Source organism: Squalius cephalus (assembly GCF_949319135.1).
Source record: "Squalius cephalus genome assembly, chromosome: 3".
Lineage (NCBI taxonomy): Eukaryota > Metazoa > Chordata > Actinopteri > Cypriniformes > Leuciscidae > Squalius > Squalius cephalus.
Window position 1 is genome coordinate 29434438 of NC_137124.1, and position 21774 is coordinate 29456211.

Consider the following 21774-nt stretch of genomic DNA (forward strand, 5'->3'; position numbering starts at 1 on the left):
GTGAGGCACGGCCAGGCCAACCACAAGTGACTAGGGTCCATGTATGCTGTAGCCTGCTGTGGCTTGGTGATGCTCTCAAGTAAGGTAGTAAATAAAACACCTGTAATGATGGTGATAAATGATTTGTTATTGAAGCATAAACATTCACAAACCACTGTTAATTTAACATAAAAGCAAGCTACTTGCATGGTTTGGCATGACAGAAATAGGGCAAAGTGCGCTCCCTTAATAATTCCTAAAAAGCTTTTATCTCAGTTCATCACAAAGCTCCGTTATAATCAGTGAAGCTGACTGCACAATAAATCTTTAATAATGTCAACACTTCGTTTGTTATAATCAGAGGATTTGCCAGCATGCAGAATTCAGCACTGAACAAAAACTAAGTTTTGAGCAGTGAGTTGATTCTCTTAAAGCTACACTGTGTAGGATTTTCTTCCATCTAGCAGTGAAATTGTATATGACTACCAACTGAATATTACTTTCTAGCCCCTCCCATTCCGAGGGCGTTTTAACTCCTACGGTGGCCGTATTATTTCAAATCTGCCGGCAGTCGCGAGTAATCTCCCCCTCGCATTCGTCACGGTGCCACTGAGTGTAAAAACGTGAAAGGCGAAGCTTGAATTTCTAGGTATGTCCCTCTTTGGCTAATGTACTTTCAAGATGGAGGCGCAACATGGCTGCCGCCATTCGAGCGACTCGCTCGTTTGTATTCTAAATGGCAGATTCTACGCTTACGAGATTACTTGATTAGTAGGTAGAAGTAATTACACATTAATCGGCACATATCATTTTGAAAGAACAAAGTGTTTTTTGCTAAGAATCAACTTAAAAATTACACAGTGTAGCTTTAAATGCATCTCATTGACCTTTGCGTTCAAGAAATCAACACATATGTCTGTGATTGGCTACATTGCTCAACACTGCAAACATGTTATAAATAGAAAATTGTTCCGGCCTGTAAATCGTTTTTATTTAGTTTTAGTTATTCTTGTTGGTTTTGTGCAACATATGAATAACAATTTATTTGTTTTTAGATGTTTTATTTTTAGATATTTCTATTTTGTCCAGAGTCCGGATGACAGTAGTTCTGACATCACATTTTTCCGGAAGTCACAACGGCTCGTGAAAAGGCACAGCTACTTTATTCAGGCTGTGTGCATTTGTCTGTGGATTGACTGTTTTGAAACTTATATGGTAGTTACATTGCCCCTAGACCTCTGTTATCATGAAAAAAGGCAGGAAATTTCATTTTTGACAATATGGGACCTTTAAAATAGTCATGTCAATTTTAGTTGTACAGCTTTACAGAAATTCATGGTGTTAATGATTATAATATCTTAATATCGTCATGCCTTACAGTCGCATTGAGCATATTAGAGTTGGGTGAAAATACAGTTTTGTAACGATTTAAACAATTAAACGACAGTTAAGATTTGTCATATAGTTGGCCTGTATATCGCTTTACGTATACTGTATGCGGGTGAAGTATAGTGTATATCCAGTGTTAACTTTGCAATAATATACTTTACATTTTGTGGTGATATAAACAATCAGTCAGTTGGATACAGATCACAAATTATTAGTCTTAATTTTAGAAGTTGGCTTGGGATTGTAGTCTGTATAGTGTCATCGACATTTCCGCACATTTTAATTGACATCTCATCCTCTCACATCAGTCATACCAAATCATCTCACTTTCAGTTGTGTATAATGAGATTTGTTGCATGTCCATTCAATAACCATGCCTGAAGATTGGAAAATTGCTCTGTGTGATTCCATGTAATTTGTCTTTTCTCTCTCTAACCATATGAATTATACTAATGTTGTAGTTTAACTAATAGAGGACTGGCGTAGAGTTCACCTAATGAAAAATGGCCAACACTGCCAAAGAGGTTCTGAATGTCCATCGCAAACTCCGGAAGTTTGGTAAGTTTGGGTGAAGGGCTTGATCCATGGAAAAGCTGCGTTGCAGTTGGTATAGTGTGAAGTATCTGGATAGAATACTATTAATAACTGTCTAATTTTGCCATGAAACAAAATGAAAGCCAATACATTCCCATAACAGTATTGGTTCAGAAATTAAAGTCTTTGTTGCCTAATTGAAAATTGGTGCTTAATTTACTTTTATTTTTTATTGCAGCAAATAATAATGCTAGTGTTTCATCTCTAATGTTTCTAGCTGTTTCAGTTCATTTAAAGGGGTTACGCATAGATACACCTTGGTAATATCATGGGGGAAATTTTATGATTAATCAAATCAGTAATGAAGTCCAATTCCTATCATCTCTTTTTGTCAATGTCTGATCAAATCTGTCAACAGAGGGTTCGTATGCTTCTTGAGGCAAGTTACTTTTATATCAGTGTGGTGAAACTAAAATGAGGAGTATCTTTCATTTGCCCGTTTGGATGTGCACTGCTTAGCCAGAGTTATCTTAAAAAGAGATGGCTTTGTCCCTGCTACTTAAAAGCTGATGGGAATTATGCTAATTTGCTAGGAAATGTGAATTTTCAGTACCTGAGGTATTGACCCTGGGTCGATTCTATTAAAATGTAAATTGCTCCAAAGTTAAATGTGTCTGAAATAGTGCTCAAGTTGATGGGGTTCCCCCTGAATTTCACTCCTCACAGAAAAAAACCCTGAATTTACTAGTGTTGGGTTTCATTATTCACAGAGTTTGTGCCAGTGCCTTCAATTTTGCAATCAAGCTGTGTGTGTTTGCAGTGACGTTCAATTTGATATATGCAACTGGTGAACAATAGCTTTAGTCTTTTGCATTTTGCTTTGATTGTTTTCCTGGCATGCTTTGCTGCCTTTGCACCCCGGTAAATCTGCATTTCGCTGCTCTTAGCATTGTAAATGGAACAAAAAACCATTTAGGTTACAGAGACCAATTGAAGCACATTTTGATTTTGGTGAGTCAGCTCAACCTCAGCATACTAAATAGCCGTAAGTGAGCCTGTAGCGGGTCAGTAATCTATACAGTAGCATCATCAAGAAGCTGTGCTGACTGTGTATGCTCATCACTTCCATCCAGGGATTCTTGAATTGCATCTAGAGATGAGATAAGCATCACAATATTTCAGATCTGTTCAGATTCAAGGGTTGTTGTAACATCAATGTCTGCTTTTTTGTGATCAGGCTCCATCTATGAACCCCTTAAGCTATCCATACTGCACCGGGATGATGAGCCCCTTTGGGAGAAACTTGACCGCTTCTATAGTGCAGGTGAGAATTTATGCCCTGCATGTAATTTGTTTTTCATATAGGCTTAAGAATTGAATTGATTTTATGGTATGGAGGGCTCAGGATTGTAGGCGAACATCTCTTGAGCATTCTATTATGGTTTTAATGATGCATTTAACCTCATTATATTGTGTCATGGCTTCATCTAGCTACACCACCTTTCTTTTTATTTTAATTAAAAGTACGCATTTATAAAGCAACTCATGTAAGGTGTCAAGTTGTGTACAAATTGCAAAGTTACTCCTGATTGTCCCTAATATATTTGATCTGTGTATTAAGTGCACCGATGTTTACTCCTATTTAAAAAATAATTTAATTATGGAAAGATGTTTCCTAATTTAATTGGAGGATTCAAAAAGTCTCCAAACCATTACATTTAATAATAATACCCAGCAAATGACTTGAGAATAAGCACTAAAAGATTAATTTGGAGCTGGTATAGTTTCTCATTGCTGTGCAGTTTGCTCTTAATCAATACTCATCTCTTTTCCTACCCACCCTCTATCTCTTTCTCACCTAATTCCATTTTAGTTTTCACCATGACAATAAATAAATTCTGCTTAGCAAGATGAATGGCATATGTCATATTAAAATAGTTTTCTTAATAGATTTTTTTATAGTTTCTTAAGAAAAATGAGTCTTGCTTTTTGAGGTCATTTAGATTAGTTAGAGTGTATGTCTTATTTGCAGGGTTTCTGCGTGTCTTAAAAGGGTTTTAAAAAGGTTTAATTCACTCTTACACGAATTAAGGCCTTAATAGGAGCAGACAATCTTAAATTAAAAAAGTTATAGCATTATGTTGCATGCATTGCAAAAAAAACAACTAATCTACCTCAGTATTTTTGTCCTGTTTTCCAATACAAATAACTAAACATCTTTGATACGTTTACTTGAGAAGCAAATGTAAGTCTTGAAAAGTTGAACAAAATTAAGTGAGTTTGTGCTTAAACAAGATCAAATATATGTCAACTTCACAGACTTCATATTTTGTGTCATTTTGTATCTCCAGTAAATGTGTCTTGAATCTTTAGGCAGTTGCACTGGAAAACAAGACACAAATACTGATGAAGAACATCAGAAAATACAGTAGCTAGTCAAGCTAAGTCAAGTAATGGATATCTTTTAGAAGTTGTATTTTCAAATTCCAAAGTGTTGCTAATACATCTCTTTGTGTTTACATCTCCCTAGATATTTACATTTAGAGAACAAATTTTTCTTTACTTGGTCTTAAAACAAGTATTTACCTTCATAAAACCTGCAGAATCCCTGTATTTGTCGAACACTGAATTATCTCCAATTTGTTTTTTGCTGGTTTGTTGATGATATCATAATGATATATACATATATGCATGCCAAATATTGCCAGCAGCCACAAGTAGTTTTGCTTTCTCGGCGTATCATAGTTTGGGGAACTCTGACCTTCTAACTCCTATAGAGGAAAAGGAATTCAAAGTAGGACCTAAACATCACAGATTGACCTTAAGGTTCAATCCACACACACAAATATTGTGGGATATTGTATAATATTGTGGTATATTTGAACATTTCAAGAACACCTTATGTCTTTTGTCTAGCACACCTGATTCAACTCCTCAGCTCATTAGTCGAGTGCTCGATCATCTTGTTTCATCCACTTCAAAAACGATGGAAAAGCCTTGTTTCTTGAACACTGCATGTACGAATTCTATATTTTCAATCTCTTTCCTCCATCCAGACATTCAGCCTGTTCCTAAAGCTCATTTAAAATCCCCAGACAGACAACACTGAGATGAGAGCACTGCAGGGTGAGGGAGGGAGGAAGTGAGAGAGAACAAAGAGTAAAGAGTGACAGAGAGGATGCTTCTCATTTCAATGATCCTTTTGAGTCATGGTTGAAGCAGACAAACGTACAGCGTTTGCGCTGGGTAATCCCGTTTTGAAAGTGAATCCCCATGTCATTCCCTATAAGACGAATCCTACAATGATAAATGTGGTAACTTTCATAATTCAGATAGTAATAGTTTTGGCAGACTCTACCTCAGAGCTGAAATGCATCTCAGCTTACAATGATTGCTGTGTGTACTGTATATAAATGCAGCACATTATATGCAACATGCATGGTATGTTATTCTGAACTTTTCTCAGAAGGATATTGCCATTTTTATCTCTGGTCTTTCTCGCTCTCTTTCTGGGTTTTCCTATTTATGTGGTAATGACATAATGCTTCAGTGCTTCTCATTTCCTCTTCTTCTTCTCTCCAGCCTGTTTGTTGTGAATGCAGTTCTGCTATCTTTCCTCTGCCTCCACAAGATTAAGGCTGGAGAAAACAAGCTTTAACTTTTAATGGGCAAAAGAGTATTTCCCTCTCTTTCTTTCTTTGTCTTCTCCCTCTGTCTCTCTCTCTCTCTGTCTGTGTGGTTCAGTCTCCACCCATTTTCTCCGTCTTCTTCCACTCTCTCTGATGGACCCCCTCCCTTTCTTCTTGGTGTATAAAAATGGCTGCCTTGTGGAAATAGACTGATTGTATGTGCAGTGTTAGGGGTTGATTTAGAGGTGCATTATGCTGATAGATGACAAGAGAGAAATCAAGCAGTCTTCCAAGAATTTGCATCAAGAGTCCCTCACGTCAAAGATGCGTGTGAATAATACGTCATTTGCCTTTTTCCCTTTCTCAAAAGAAGTCACTCAATGCACAGGTGATGCCTCCACGTGCCACAGCGACTGTGAAATGACTGCAAATGAGATTTTCTTGATTAGTAATATAAGGTTTTACAGGAGCAAATGGCCAGTAATAGCAGGTTTCTCTGGATTAATTGATCTCTGACCCTTTCCTCCGCAGTCTTCCTTTTAGTCCTGCCGGCATCACTTACAGTACAAGACCTAATCAGATAAAAACGTATTTATCGCCTTGTCTGGAATGCCGGATTCTTCCGATGCGAGTCAGAGCAATCCTGGCTGCAGTCTCTCTGAAGAGTATATTAATATTCTGACTAATTCCCCCCAGTGTCTCCTTATCCCCCAGCCCTGATGGCACTGTCTCTTTGAATTGACCCAAACTCTACATAACAAATGATGGCTCGGAATGAATGTCCCCTTCATTTGTGCTGCCGTAATGTGCTGATGAAAAATGAAGTGCCCTATTCAGCCTGATTATACATTAGTAAAGAGAAATCACAGTGGAGGGAGCGAGAGAGAGCTAGTTTAACAGTTGGGCACAGTGACGGACAAAGCTGTGTTGCCATTTTTGTACTGTTTTCTTCTTCATAATATTATTGTTGAGTAATATGCGACAATATTTATTTAGCTTGATTAATTATACATGCAGTGGTATTTTATGTCAGAAAACAGGAATAAAAGTTGGTGTTCATCAAAGATGTGTAAACAGGCCTGAAGGTACAGTAGGTGTTTGTGAAGACACCTGCTGTTGCGGTGAGCTGTTGATAGTAACACCATGAGACTATATCTGTTTTTCTCTCTGTCCTTCTCTCATTTCTTCTAGTGAAGAGCACCATTCTGAATTATCAGAGCCCTACCACTGGTCTGTTTCCTGTGAAGACCTGTTCCACCTGTAAGGATGCTAAAGTCAGAGACTCCCTCTACTGCGCTGCCAGTGTCTGGGCACTGGCGTTGGCATACAGGTTAGATATTGATTGGCACTTTATGTGGAATTACCTTTTGGTAAAATCTGTGATCACATTGATCTGCGTTGATCTTAAATTATGTTTCAATTGGTAAATGTAAATGAATGTGTTGAAGAGACTGGCTCTTTTCTAGTGCTCCCATTTACCACCTTTACTCACCACTCATGAATCAAAGACCGTGAATCCATTATTAATGTGCTGGCTGTTGTTCAGAGTGCTATTATATGAAATATATATACAGTCATGTTAAAAAGAAAGTACACCCTTTTGAATTCTATTGTTTTACATATCAGGACATAAAAAATCATCTGGTCCACAAGTGTGACATATGTAGTGCATGATACATGTAGTGCTATACATGATATAGAGATTATTAAAGGGATAGTTCACCCAAAAAATGAAAATTCTGTCATCATTTACTCATCCTCAAGTTGTTATACAATGAAAGTCAACTGTTTGGTTACAGACATTCTTCAAAATATCTTATTTTATGTTGCACATAACAAAAAAATATGCTGGTATGCAGTGGCGTGTATACCATCTGTGTCTGCGTCTAAGCAGACAAAGATGAGTTTAACAGCCAGGGACAAAAGGCTGAACAAGCTGTTACAAAATCTTAAAGAATATCTATTAGTGAGCTATTTTAGTGAGCAAGACAATCTGTATTGTAATATGTTTTTTTTTATTTTTCAAACTGGTTTGTTGACTCACTCTTGGTGTGAACAGGCCTTATGGCTATGATTTGGCCTGAATAAGCAGTATTGTGGTAGAAATTTGGCGGAATAGGCCTCTCTGAATGAAACGGTGAAAATTAATCTCATTATCATAGGGAAAAAAATCTGAAAAAAAAAAAAATCTCTGCTGTTTTCTTACACTAATGTTCAAATATTTGTGGTCAGTAAGGGTTATTTATTAAAGAAATTCATACTTTTATTCAGCATTGAACATTGAGTTTTTACTTCTTTTTGGCGTAAAAAAGCCTTGGTGAGTATAAGAGACTTCTTTCAAAAACATCTTTTAAAGGGTGGTGTGAGTATATTCTCCTCACATTTGACCAACTAATGGCAGCTTTAATCACACTGAGTTAAGTATGTGTACCCACTGATCAGGTGCAAGTTGATCCACCTGCATTTGTTTCAGTGCTCATATTAATGGACTACTGCTTCTACACTGCAGTTTTCAAAGCTCTGTTAAGACAGAATTAGATTGAACTTAATGTCCAGGGATGTACTGGATAGCTTAAAGGATTTATAGGTTCAAACTCTGCAAGGGGAAATTCACAAACTATCACCTTTATGCCCTTGAACAACATATTAGAGCTACACCTCAGGTTCCTCTTGTGGGATTGTCTCTTTGAATCCAAGACACTCTGACCAAACACCCACCCTGCTCGTTCTTTAACTGGGACATTTTTGTTTGTTTGTTTGTTTGTTTGTTTGTTTGTTTGTTTCTAGCTTGTCTAGTGATTTGGATTTGTGTTCTGAATAATTTTCCCTCCAAAAAATGAACTTTCTCCCAAGTGGGCAGTATTTCCTTGTGTTTTGTCTTCCCTTCTTTCATTTAAATTTATGAGAAAGATCTGTCATCATTTATTCAGTCTCATGTCGTTCCCAACCTCTATTACTTTTTTCTGTTGAACACAAAATACAATATTTTGAAGAAAGCATATTGTGACAAGGACAAAGAAACTTCATAAAAACACAATAATATTAGTTTTTGTTTATGTGGGAGGTTTTGGTGCATGACCTTTTCTAGACCGTCTGATTTTGCTTTGTATTGTTTTTCCTATGTAATAATTTAACTAACATTGGCTGGAACAACCAAACATTTGGTTATTGTTTTCTAGGCTTATTTACCTAATTTGGGCATTTACTCTATCTCGTATCTTCATTAATAGTGATAATTAACAGTTGAATTCAGAATGCCTTTTTAAATTCCAACTCAATCCATGAATTGATTTGAGTTAGCAAACATGCAAAATTGCATTTCTATGCAAATTCAATTTATGTGATTTTATCCAGAAAGCAAAGTTTAAAAAACTTGAAATATGAAGTTATATATATATATATATATATATATATATATATATATATATATATATATGTCCACTATTTATATTTTAACTGAATTTCATTGTAATATTTCTATGGCCCTATTTACACCTGGTATTAAGAAGCATGTTTGTCAATCCCAAGTGGACGATTCGTGTAAACGAGATCGAATGTGAATGTGTTCCACATACTCTCCGCCTACTGACCTAATGCATAAACATTATGAGAAGCTCGCAAGCCAGACTGGAATTAAACTTTATCGCTTGAAGCCCTAAGTTTGGTTTAGAGATGAAAACACACAATGTTCAGTGTGGAAATGATCAGAGCAGAAATGAAAGCTGCAATTCTCTGTATGTTTTTCCGTCATCTCATTTTGCGTTCATATGTAAATTGCACAGGCTTATTTTGTCCATTAGATCCAAAGATCTGAAAAAGCCCATACATTTACCTGCCTTTAGACCCTCCCCTCGAAGAAATCTGGACAGAAGTGGACAAAAGAGATGAATTAAAACACCAGGTGTAAATGGGTTGTGTCTCCCTTGTCTTCTTCGACCAAAAATGCATCTTAATACCAGGTGTAAACAGGGCTTAATATTCAGTAGCAAGGTAATACGTTACAGATATTTTAAACATAGCATAACAAGCACAAACACACACACGCACCTTCCCTCTTTCTAAAGCAGGTCACCAGCACTCTCGGGTCCCAGGTCAAGGTTACAAGATTTATAGGAGGGCACCCAAGACCGAGACTTTCCGTTAAACTCCTAAGATAAAGTGTTTCTTTTCCTTCTCACTCCTCCCAGTGAGGGTTGTTCCTCTAGAGGACGAAAACGGGGATAAAAATAGAGAGCAGGCGTATATCAGAGGCAGACGTAGTCATCAGTCTTCACCTCTGCATATTAGCATTGTCAGAGGAGTTTAATTAAGATGATTCCAATCTGACAGCAAGGCCTGAACCCATTACTTACTCTCTATTTATCTCTGTAGGAGTATATGTGGGTGGTGTGCATGTGTGCGCTCTACATGAGCGCTCTTGATATGTGTTGAAGGTTTGTCTCATTTGCATGTTTGCCTTTATTTATTACTGTGATAGTTTGAGCACTTTGCCTTGCTGTAGTACACGGTGCTGACATTGCTTTACAGGAACTCATGCAGAATGTTTCTTGCGCAGGCGAATCGACGATGACATGGGCCGCACTCATGAACTGGAGCACTCTGCCATCAAGTGCATGCGGGGGATTATGTACTGCTACATGCGGCAGTCTGATAAGGTGGGTCTCAGCGTCACACCATAGGACAGAGCTGCATGCATGTCACTCATCAATTCTGCCTTTTTGAAAACTCAAACATCCTGCTGAAGATCGCTTTATTCCCCCCTGGTGAGCAGTTTCATACTTTTAGACAACTTTACAGTTCTGTTGATCATTTTTGGTACTGTTCTTGTAAGGTTAGTGCCGTAACCTCATGCAGCAGCCTGTAGATCAAACGTCCTTGTGAAGTTTGGCAAGATTGCATAGCCTATATTTAACACTTGTTCACATTGGTCGATTTGACTGACCTTGCCATGAATTTCCATATGTATATTCCCACTATACCACAGATTTACTTTCAAAGGAAATGTACACACATCCCACGTTCTTTTTTTCCCCCCTCCGGCTCACCACACTTGCAAGCAACACTAGGCTTTCTTTACTGTTCAGGGGTTACAGTAAATCTCAGAAAGAGCTTTGCACATGGTGTGAAGCTTTTTTTGGACTCGACTCAATGTTTCAGGGCTCAATGGTAAGGATTTTTTTCTGTTGCCCAGTCAGTCCAGGAGTTCATTTTTACTTGCAATGCCAATATTTTAAGTGGCTCCACCATAAAATAATGGTTTTATTTAGCACTGTACTTTTATATTTGCTTGAAGTAATATTTATATTAGATTAGTTCACCCAGAAATGAAAATTGTTGTTCCAGACTTTCGTTCACCTTCAAAACTCAAATTAACGTAGACTTGGATTAAACTGCTCGACCACTCATATGGATTATGTTTTTTTTTGTTACTTTTTGAAGTGTCAATTTCGGTGGAATGGACTTTGAATGGAGGGACTGAAATCTCTCTCAAGTTTCATTAAAAACATCTTAATTTGTGTTTTAAAGATGAATAAAAGTCTTGTGGGTTTGGAATGGCTTGAGGGTCAGTAATTGATCATAGAATTTTCGTGTTTGGATCCCTATAAGTTCTCTTTAAAAGCTGGAAATAAAATATCTAACCTTGTCTTGTTTTACTAACTCCACCTGTCTATCCCTCAACTCTCACACTGGAACGTGGCAGCAATGTCTGTGACACACCTCAATAAAGAGTTGATTTTGACTACAGATGTGTTAACTCACTCCACAACGTGGATGGCATTTGGGTATTTCTCTGGGTTGCATTTGAGTGGCTGCCAGTTGGGCTTTTCTGTGGTTTTAACAGTTGGATGTTGCTGCAATCAGGGTTTTGACAACGTTCCCATGGCGAGCTGCCTAGAACGACTGTGGCCATTTGCAGAGTTGTTGGGCTTCCTGTTTTGGTCCAGCTGGTACTGTTTTTACCACTAGCTAAAAGCAAATGTTAAGTAATGCACATGAACATTTCTAACCTTTCATAAGTACTGGCAGCCTAGAAATCTAGACGCACCCTAGCGGCAGCAAAATGTATTTTGCAGCCAGGGTAGTCTAGCAACTCTCCATTGACTTTCGAGCTGCAAAAACCTAAATTGGGTCAGGCCAATCACATCGTGTATAGAGTAGGCGGGGCGGGCTTAACATAATGACGACAGAGTTGCGACGGTTCCCTGCTACTTGAAAACAAAGAAGAGTTGCTGCTGCTCGAGAACAGTCTTTCGAATCGGCTTTGGCTGCGACTCTGGAGGACTTGGAGTTAAGTTTTCCTTTGAGAAAAGAGCAAAGAACGGCACTTAAGTCATTCTTAAAAAAAGGAAGATGTGTTCGTAGTTTTGCCGGCCAGATATGGCAAAAGTTGAATCTATCAACTAACGTTAGCTCCGCTGTTGGGAAAACGCTCTGGTTGGTTGAAGCGCTGTCCTATTGTGTGCAGAGGGAATTTGAAATACAGCGGTTTATCCCGCCCCTCGGATTGAGCCGTGTCTATGGTGAGTTGCCAGACCTAACATCTTGATGTAGGTCTGGCTTGCCAGGCTAAAGTACTGGGGTACAGGCCCTCCATGAAAAAATGTATCCATATTTTGATACACTTTTATGATACTGTTATGAATATTAATATAAATTGTCTTTATAAATTGCAGTTCAGAGCTTGTTCACAAGCAGCAGTCGCTGACTATGGAAGACATTTGCTAGTATTGTTTCATACTGTATTTAAATATGACCTCATCCAGCACTAGTTTTGTTTTCTGTCTAAGAAATTATTCTGTTACGGTGTGAGAAACCAGTGCAGGAGTTTGAATGAATCAAATTTTTTACAAACCCATTTGACTGATTAGATCAATAGTGATTATGCCAGTTCTGATTCTAAACAGCTCATTGAAAACACACAAGACATGACTTCTGAAATATTATTAGGGATGATGATTCTCAAGTTGGTATATAGAAGTCTCCACCATCAGGCATAGATTTAACAGCAATATTTTACTGTCTCATGCCCCAGTATAAAAGGCTCTAGTAGGGACGCCCCTGGTAATGCATATAGAAACTGGGAGAGAAGCTCCATCAAAAGGATAACACTTCACAATAAAGTTGAATACATTAACATTATAGCCATAGCAATGGGGTATACAGTATACAATTTTTAAGAAATTAATACTTTCAACAGAGACGCATTATAATGTCTTTTATAATGTTACAAAAGATTTTTATTATGCTGTATTCTATCGCAGTGGTTCCCAAACCTGTCCTGGAGGACCACCAACACTGCACGTTTTCTTTTTCTCCCTAGTCAAACACACCTGATTCAACTCATCAGCTCATTATCACATGGGTTAATGAGCTGATGAGTTGAATCAGGTGTGTTTGACAAGGGAGAAAAAGAAAACGTGCAGTGTTGGTGGTCCTCCAGGACAGGTTTGGGAACCACTGTTCTATCATGAACTTTATATTCATCAAAGAATACTGAAAAAATGAAACATGTCTTTTTCACATATATTATTACATTTTTAAATATATTAAAATAGAAAACAGTAATAGTAGTAGTATTTTATGAGACTTGGTATGTGACACCTTTTTTCTTTTACCACTTTTTGGTAATATAAACTTTAGGTACATTAACCTAACTTTTCAATCTGCATATCACTGCATTTTTTTACCGTTAATGAATTGGATGTATTTGAGTTTACCTTATTGGTGATGTGCTGATGCACTGTTGGTTGAGAGGTTGTTTTTAACAGTAAGAGTAGTCTCATTTCCCATGCAAAAAGAGCTCGTATTAATGCTGTTTTTACAGTTGGCAATTGCTCTAAAGCAACTGTTCTCTCCCGGCGTAAACCTGAGCAATTATGCCTCTCTTGTGCCTTTGAAATTGTTCCATTTCATTTATTCCTGACCCCCAAGACCTGATTTGCAAGAAAGCTTTTCTGTGTCTTAATTATAATGCCTCGTTTATGCAGTTAATTACAGAGTGCAGTGCTCATTAACATCTGTCTATAGCATTCACAAAGTACATTGGGTTTTTTAATAAACTCATATAATCTGTTCCCCAGGTATATTCAACAGACGTGTTTACTGTGGCATCCTGCTGATATCACACTGTAAAAAATAAGTCACAAACAGATGAAAAGCAGCAACAAAGCATGAATGCTGGAATTGTAGTTTCTCCTTTCCAGCGTTAAACTGCTCTAGATGTCTCTCACAAAGCAGCCTGTGCTTCCAGTTTTGATGAGTTTAATAAAGGTCAATCCAAAGTCACACATAATAAATCACTTTGATAGAGTCTCTGTTTTGCCAAGTAGTGTGTCATAGAATAATAGATGTTCCTGTAGCAACTGAAGGTTACTCACTGCCCGGTTGTGCTTTCAGTTTTTATTGGTTTAATTTTACAGGCAGTGATGACTAACAGATGTTTCAAATGCCATCCCTTGTCTCACAGGTGCCTTTATCGCTCTTCTGCCTCTATCCATGTTTGCTTTTGTGGATTTGGACCCATAAGCGAGGGTTTTCTGTTTGGCTGAATCTTACAGCTGCGTTTGGCCTGTTATACAGCTGTGTTACTGGTGTGAAAAAGAAATCATTGTGTGTATCTGGGACAGAAGAATGCCTCTCATGACCTGACAAGAGAGGAGAAGGGAGAAATAAAAAATGGGCCACTTATTTATATCACTTAAAATATGCTGTGGGGGCCTGTGTGTGATGCGGTCAGTGGGAAAGGTCGGCCCAGTTTTCTGCTGTATTGACGGGTGAAGTGTCCCTTCCATAACTGTAGGATTGTAATGTGTGAATGACGGATAGAGAACTGCTAGAGATGGGTTCATCTCAAGAATCTCTGGTTTATAGAATCAAAGAATCACTGGCTTCTGTGCAATGTGTATTGACTTTTTTTTTTTTTTTGGATCCGTGTTAAGGACAAGGTAATCGGGATGTTGTTTGCTATATTGTACCTGCTGACATTTTGAGTTAGAACAGAGAATCCCACTGTGTCTCCTGGATTTTAGAAAAGATGATATTCTGCTAATGCATGTGTGGAAGATTTGAGAAAATCCTTGGGGCTGTGTTAGATTTATGGGGTACAGTCAGTGTGTGAAAATATGTTGACATGATGGTCCAGTGTCACATCTAGCGGTCAGCTGATATGGTTATTTAATGTGTATATTTTGTGTACATTTATTTGATACCAATGAACTATATATTACAAATAAAATGCTATACAATATAGCAGATGTGCTTCTATATATGTATATATATATATTTAAAAAGCCCAGTGGCCATCAGTTCATTTTAAAGTAGATTGTATCTGTATATACCAATTAATATATCAATATTATAGCAATCTTTGATTATTTTACACTTATCTCTGTGGAAATAATGAATGTAATAATTTTTAATGGAAATCCACCATGCTTTCTGCTTTTTTATGGTATTTTGCGGCTTATGCCTCTTTTTTTAGCACATTAAATAATCATGCTTATATATATATATTGCGACCTCATTCTTGACATCTTGGGGAAAAAACCCTGCGGCAGTCACATCTGATGGGTAGCGGATTGGTTTTCTGTGGTGAGTCAGAGCAGAAGTCTTACCTATCGTCTGCATAATCTTCTTATTTATTTGAGTCCATGACTTGCATCTGTTCAGTGTACTATTTATGTACCAACTTCATCTCTTTCTGTTTGATCACCTTTAATTCCATCTGGTATGTTATGTCTTCTTGTCAAAAACAGTCTGGTATTTATTAAATGTTAGAGCAAATACCTAAATATTAATATCGGCAACATGTGCCATAGTGTCATGTTTGGCCGAGCGTCTTGTTTTCTTTTAACAGATTTGGTGTGTTGGGTATAATTCTTTTCTTATGTCACATCAATATTGAAATTATTTTTGTTTTGTGAAAATGGATGATGATATGGATTTATAAACGACTTTTGGCCTGGTGCATCGGATCGTCTCCCATTTTATTTATTTATAATTTTTTTGAATTGAATGTTTTTGTAACATTTTTGTATGTTATGTTGTAAAGGAATGATTTATATGTGTTGCAAATTATGTGTTGAATATTTTGTGGATTTGTTGATATATTGATCCATGTTGTTTATTTTGCATATGCTTTTTGGGCTTTTTTGCTTTTTTATTGGTCTTTTTTGGGTTGTTTTTCTGATGTGGATCGGTTGTTTGGACTCATTTGATTGTTATCTGGTGATTAAGTTTGGAAACACTTGTAATGGGAAACACCTGTGAAGAAGTCCCCACCTGGTGATCATTGTACTCACACTTCTTTTAAAGATTTCTGGAGAAAGTATTGTTTGATTCACAGATGAAGGCTTATTGCTGAAACGTTTGAATAATCCATTTTTTTTTTTATAATTTATAAAGGAAGACAAGCGAGTGCGGATCTTTTGCTTTTCAGTTTGAAAGCATTGATATTTTTATGAATCTAAGACCCAAAAAAAGGTTGAGCGCAGTGATTCTATCTTTTTTTATTTGGCCAAGCTTCTTAAAAATGAATTTAAAATTTTCCCTCATAAGAAATTTAAATATTCTGTTTTTAAATATAAATACTGTGTATGTATGCTAGAATGTCACTATAGACCTTCAGTGTGCAGGCAGTCATGAACTACACATTGTCTTCTGCCTGATCAGAGAATAATCCAATGACCATATGATTTTATTATAGAGTGAATTTAGACAAACATACATGCTTATATGTCCTTTATACATACATTAGATTTTTTTGACTGGAATACTAAAAAGAATAGCCAGAACATAAAAATGTTTTATCACTTGGAAAAAAAAAAAAAAAAAAATATATATATATATATATATTATATATATATATATATATATATATATATATATATATATATATATATATATATATATATATATACATATATTGCAATTTCCTTTCACACTTCTATCCAATATGTTACTTCGTTCACTTTTTGTGATATACAATAAACTTTATTATGCTGTCATGCATGTATTGTTATTAAACCCATCCAATCCAATGATGTCACAATTACCCTCAAATTGATGTATTCTTTCACAACAATTTCTTCTGAATTTAATACCTGACATTTATCACTTTACTAGCACATGTTCCCAAATTCTTATTTCCACACTTTGGACATCAGCAAAAATATTTACATAAATACATCATTTTAAAGTATGTTTTTGCTGTTAAAGTATCATTGATGGCAGAGAGTGGATTATGTGTCAAGCAAAGTTGTATAACAAAAAGCTTGAGAAATAGATGTAGATACTCATCCCGAATGAGCAAAACTGTGCTCCAGCATCTATTTCAAGCCAAGCAGACATCTGGGAGCACTACATCTTTCTTGTGGAGAGATGCATGCATGCATTCAAAGTTGCTCCCAAACACCCACACCATCTTAATTGTAATTTTGCTGTTTAATATTCGGATGTGCATTTACCAATATAATGCAATATTACAGCACAGGGCTTTAGATGTGATAAAAGAGTGTTTTATAGAGCGTGTTAGAATTGTACCTTGACCTCCAGAAATACCAATATACTCTCTCTTTTATTTTCTCACTCACTTACCTTAGTAAGCATTTGATGAATTATGAAACAGCCGATACTTTGTTCATATCTTGCATCTTTCATGGACTTACTCTCCTTCTTTCCCCCTTTTCCCTTTGTCTTTTCTCTATCTCTTCCTCTAATTTTCTGACAGGTGGAGAAATTTAAGCAGGACCCGAGTCCGTCCACGTGCCTGCACTCAATATTTAACGTGCACACTGGAGATGAGGTTTACCAGTATGAAGAGTACAGCCATCTACAGGTTATCTCCATCATAGACACACACACAGTATTCCTATCAATTGCTATAAAGAGTTGTTTGCTATTAGCATGATATTGTCACTCCCAATTCTGCATCTAAAATATAATTAAACACCATTAGAAGTATCATATCTAACAATATTATTGAAAGTTTTGGAAAGAGCTCTTGTAACCTGCTCTTTCAGTATTTCATGATATAATATAGATTGTGTCGTCTCATTCTTTATCACTGCGTGTTTACTGCACATATGCTGCATTAATGATTGTATCATTGGTCAACAGCCCATAAGCTTAATTCAACCTTTATGATTAAACTAAATTCAGTTTTGTCGGGACAAGTAATAAAAGCTTGAGTTTTCAGAAAAAAAAGTTTCTCCTTTTGCTTACCATTTACATTCATATAAAAAGAATACAATTATTATAAAACTGCTGTAACCATAACTATTTTTGAATATTTCTTTCCTTTTCATTTCAAACAGATTGATGCTGTGTCTCTGTTTCTATTGTACCTGGTCGAAATGATTTGTTCTGGCCTTCAAATAATCTACAATACAGATGAGGTATGACTTGACTACGCTTAAAAAAGTACCAGTACCAGTTCAATTCATGTAAATATTATCTATTGTATCCGTTAGCGTTCTTATTATTCTTCCTTTTCTTCTTCTTCTTCTACTTCTTCCTCTTCCACTTCCACTCTTAAGTCTTTGCAGCCCGTAGAACTGTATGGTAAAAAGTTGTTAAATTTGGCACACAGATAGAGGACAGTCTGAAATGTCACTATAGCAAATTTGTCTCTATCCCAATCCCTCTAGCGTCACTACTGTCCAAATGTGCATTAATTTTGTTGCAAGGGCTAGAATTTTTTTTTAACTTTTCCTCTGATTCCTTGGCTAAAAACGGTTCGATTGCATAACGTCATTTTCTTTAATGAAAAATTTTCCGGCATTTTGAATTTTTCGAACTCCTCCTAGGCCGTTGCTCTGATTTGCACAAAAATGTAACTAGATCATATTCAGACCATGCTGACAGAAAGGTATGGAATTCAAGTCGATTTGTTAAGCCATTCTTGAATAACTTGCGAACGAATTTGACAAAGTACCGCATTCCGAAATGAATGCGAGGCTATATCTCCGCAACGGTTTAGTGTATTCTGACCAAACTTGGTGTGTAATGACAACCATGACCTGAGGCTACCTGCACAGTTTCGGCACAGTGCCACCTAGTGTTCAGGAGATGTGAAAGATGGCCATTTTTGCTTATAACTTCTGAACGGTTTGGCCAAAAATCACAAAACTGGTCTTGTTAGATTTGGTGCAGCAGGCCGAATCGAACAAAACCCAATTTTTCCATATCGGGAATTTTGTTGTAAAATGCTATATTTTACGAGCTCATTGACGTATCAATACGAAATTCGGTTTGTGTCTTCGGCACCATGCCCTGACAGTACTCAAAAAAACCCGGGGCAGCGCCACCTTATGGTCAAAAATGTTAATGAAATTTTCCAAAATGCTAATATCTTTTGATTAAATTAGCCGATTGTAATGACACTGGTCTTAATATATTCCTTGGGTTATGCCGAGAACATGGATACCAATTTTTTCATAGTCAGCCAAACTTCCTTTCCGCCATTCTGATTTTCTATAAAAACATACTTTTTCTAATTCCTCCTAGACCGTTTGTCCGATTTTCATCAAAATCGAATCATATCATCTTCAGACTGTACCGACAAAACGTAATGGATTTCGTGTTGATAGACTTTTGTATACCGCATCATCAAATTTGATGACATGATGCCAAAACAATTCTGAGGCTGTATCTCTGCAATGTTTTGGCATATTGACACCAAACATTGTATGTGTCATTATCACCTCACTCTGACCCCACCACATCAATTTGGTCACAGTGCCACCAAAATTTTTTTTTTTTTTTTTTTTTTTTGTTGAAAAGTGATAAGCCATTAAATCACATTGTTAGTGGTTGTATTTAATTTTTCAGGCATTTTGCCTAAAATCAACTTAATATGTCTTTACTTGCTCATTGTTGCAGTTGGTCGGATGCTCCCAGCCATGTTGGCATGACTTGTCGTGTTCTTTGTGTTGGCCCCAATAATTGCTGCTTGCAGCTATATTTTAAATTTGCTTCAGTTCAATTTATTTGCGTAGCACTCTTTACAATACATAATGTATTGTTACAAAGCAGTTTTACAAATAAACATGCCTTAAGGGACTTTCACATTTACAGCTGTTCAGCAAAATTTCAGAGAAAATCCAGTCATTTCAATAGGAATCTATGTGATCTGAAATTTCGCGTAAGGGCAAATTATTTCCCTGCAATGATTTCACAATATGTTCAAGTTACACGGATTTGTTGAATTGACAATAGACAATACATTGCTACTCTATTGACAATATACAGGGTGGGCCATTTATATGGATACACCGTAATAACATGGGAATGGTTGGTGATATTAAAGTCCTGTTTGTGGCACATTAGTATATGTGAGGGGGCAAACTCCTCAAGATGGGTTTGCCCCCTCACATATACTAATGTGCCACAAACAGGACTTTAATATCACCAACCATTCCCATGTTATTACGGTGTATCCATATAAATGGCCCACCCTGTACAATGGACCTTTTTGCCCATGAAATTTTGCTGAAATTTCACTAATATGACTGAACCTTTAAACTGCAAACCAAAGTCGAATCAAGGAAAAGCTCACCAAAATATTTAACTTTCTAAATGTTCTTTCTAATGGTATTACCATTATGATGGTACTGTCACAATACTTCCATTCGTAGTAAGTACTGTAGATGAGAATTAAAGGATTGGGGAGGTTTTTTGAACCCCAATGGGACTGTCAGTTTCTTCCATGATGCTAGCTGTAGATTAGGCAGTGAAATATTTTACACCCGAAATCTTGTCCCAGACCACTGGATCCTCTCTCTGCCTGCCTGAGGACTTACTCTTAGGGCATTCTGGCCATGACTACATTGAGCAATTTGGCTGTAAGAAACATTACTGCAGCAAGAAAGCTAAGTTGAGTTGAAATGGTTAAGGGCAAAGAGCAAAAATGCCAATTCCTGCATTTTACCAAGCTGAGAGATCACTTATGCAACTGCTCAAGCACTCTTTTTGTAAAACACTGTAGCACAAATATGAAACCATCTTTTAAAAGGCCTCTTCAAATCCTACCAGCACTCACCCCTGACCCCTGGACTCACACACCAGAGGAGACATTGAAGTGTGTTAGTGGTTGCTGTAATAGTTGTGTAATCTCTCTCTTTTCTTTGGACTGTGCGGACTTCATTAATAGCATCTTTTATTCCTGCTGTCTGCGCACAGGGGCATTTACTTAACACTTTGCTGCTGATAAAACAATGTCTGTTGAATAACTGCAATGTTTATTTATTCAGCCACATTGTCCTTATCTTCAGAAATATTGTTTCTCTTAAATGTTTTGTTTTTAAGCAATTACAGTGTATGACTATTTTGTGTACATGACAGGCAGTATCACTTTTTTAGCTGAGCCTTCCACCCCAACCTTAACAAATTGTCACAGTAGCTTTTATTTTGCTATTTGCAAAAGAGGCTTAATTGACGTCTCTAAACAGTGCCTACTCGGGTATGTAATGCAATTTAAAAAACACAGTCTTCAAATCAGCAGCCCATTACATTCCATTATTAATGAACAGCAGAACAAATCGGGGAGAAATTGCCAGTGTAATATTTTTCCTACTCATCTTTGGCAGAGCTTTTTTCTTATATAATGTAAGCTTTGCTTCATCTGTGAGCCCTAGTTCTGGTTTGGCTTAGTAGTTAGATTTGGGTTGACTGGTTGTAAGGGAATTCATAATATTATTAAAATACACTTATTTTATATCATTTATTGCAATTCTTTCAACCATTACCATGGTAGATTCAGATTCTAAATACAGATGAACCCTAATTTGTGGGATATCTTCTAGCAAAAAAAAACATTAAAGTAAAACATACTGATTTAATAAAATACAAATATACCAGGATGGGCAATAGAATTGCAGAGTTTGGCTAAATTAAGTTCTCAGGACTTGCTACATGTTGGTTTGTAGATTCTTGATAAACTTTGTTTGAATGTTTGATTTTCCCAAATACAAAAAAACCCCTAAAATCTGTGTGAAAAGTGAGAAAATGTAATGAAAATATTTACTTGTCTTGCTGCTATTCTGTTGGAATCTTAAGTCATTTGATGTTTAAACAGTTAATACTAGCTACTAAATGTCCATTTAGGAGCTGTTTGTGTGTATGTCTTTTAAAACTTGAACCTCTTACAAAACTCAGAATGTATATTTGGCATATGAGTGAATAAGAAATGTCATTGTTAAAATCTGTTATTAGAAAGATTGTCACTGACATGCAGACCAAGGGC

General features: G+C 36.6%; 1 protein-coding gene across 3 annotated transcripts in view; it reads left to right on the forward strand.

Moving 5' to 3' along the window:
- Nucleotides 1–21774, forward strand: part of phkb (phosphorylase kinase, beta) — a 67556-nt gene that overhangs the window by 972 nt on the left and 44810 nt on the right. For 2 of the 3 annotated variants that reach the window (XM_079867057.1, XM_079867056.1), the window contains exons 2-6: nt 3140–3226; nt 6723–6861; nt 10087–10186; nt 17260–17367; nt 17846–17926. In XM_079867057.1, the coding sequence (XP_079723183.1) occupies nt 3140–3226; nt 6723–6861; nt 10087–10186; nt 17260–17367; nt 17846–17926 (515 nt within the window). Of the gene's footprint in view, nt 1–1829; nt 1927–3139; nt 3227–6722; nt 6862–10086; nt 10187–17259; nt 17368–17845; nt 17927–21774 lie in introns of all 3 variants that reach the window. The other variant, XM_079867058.1, reaches the window with a different exon arrangement.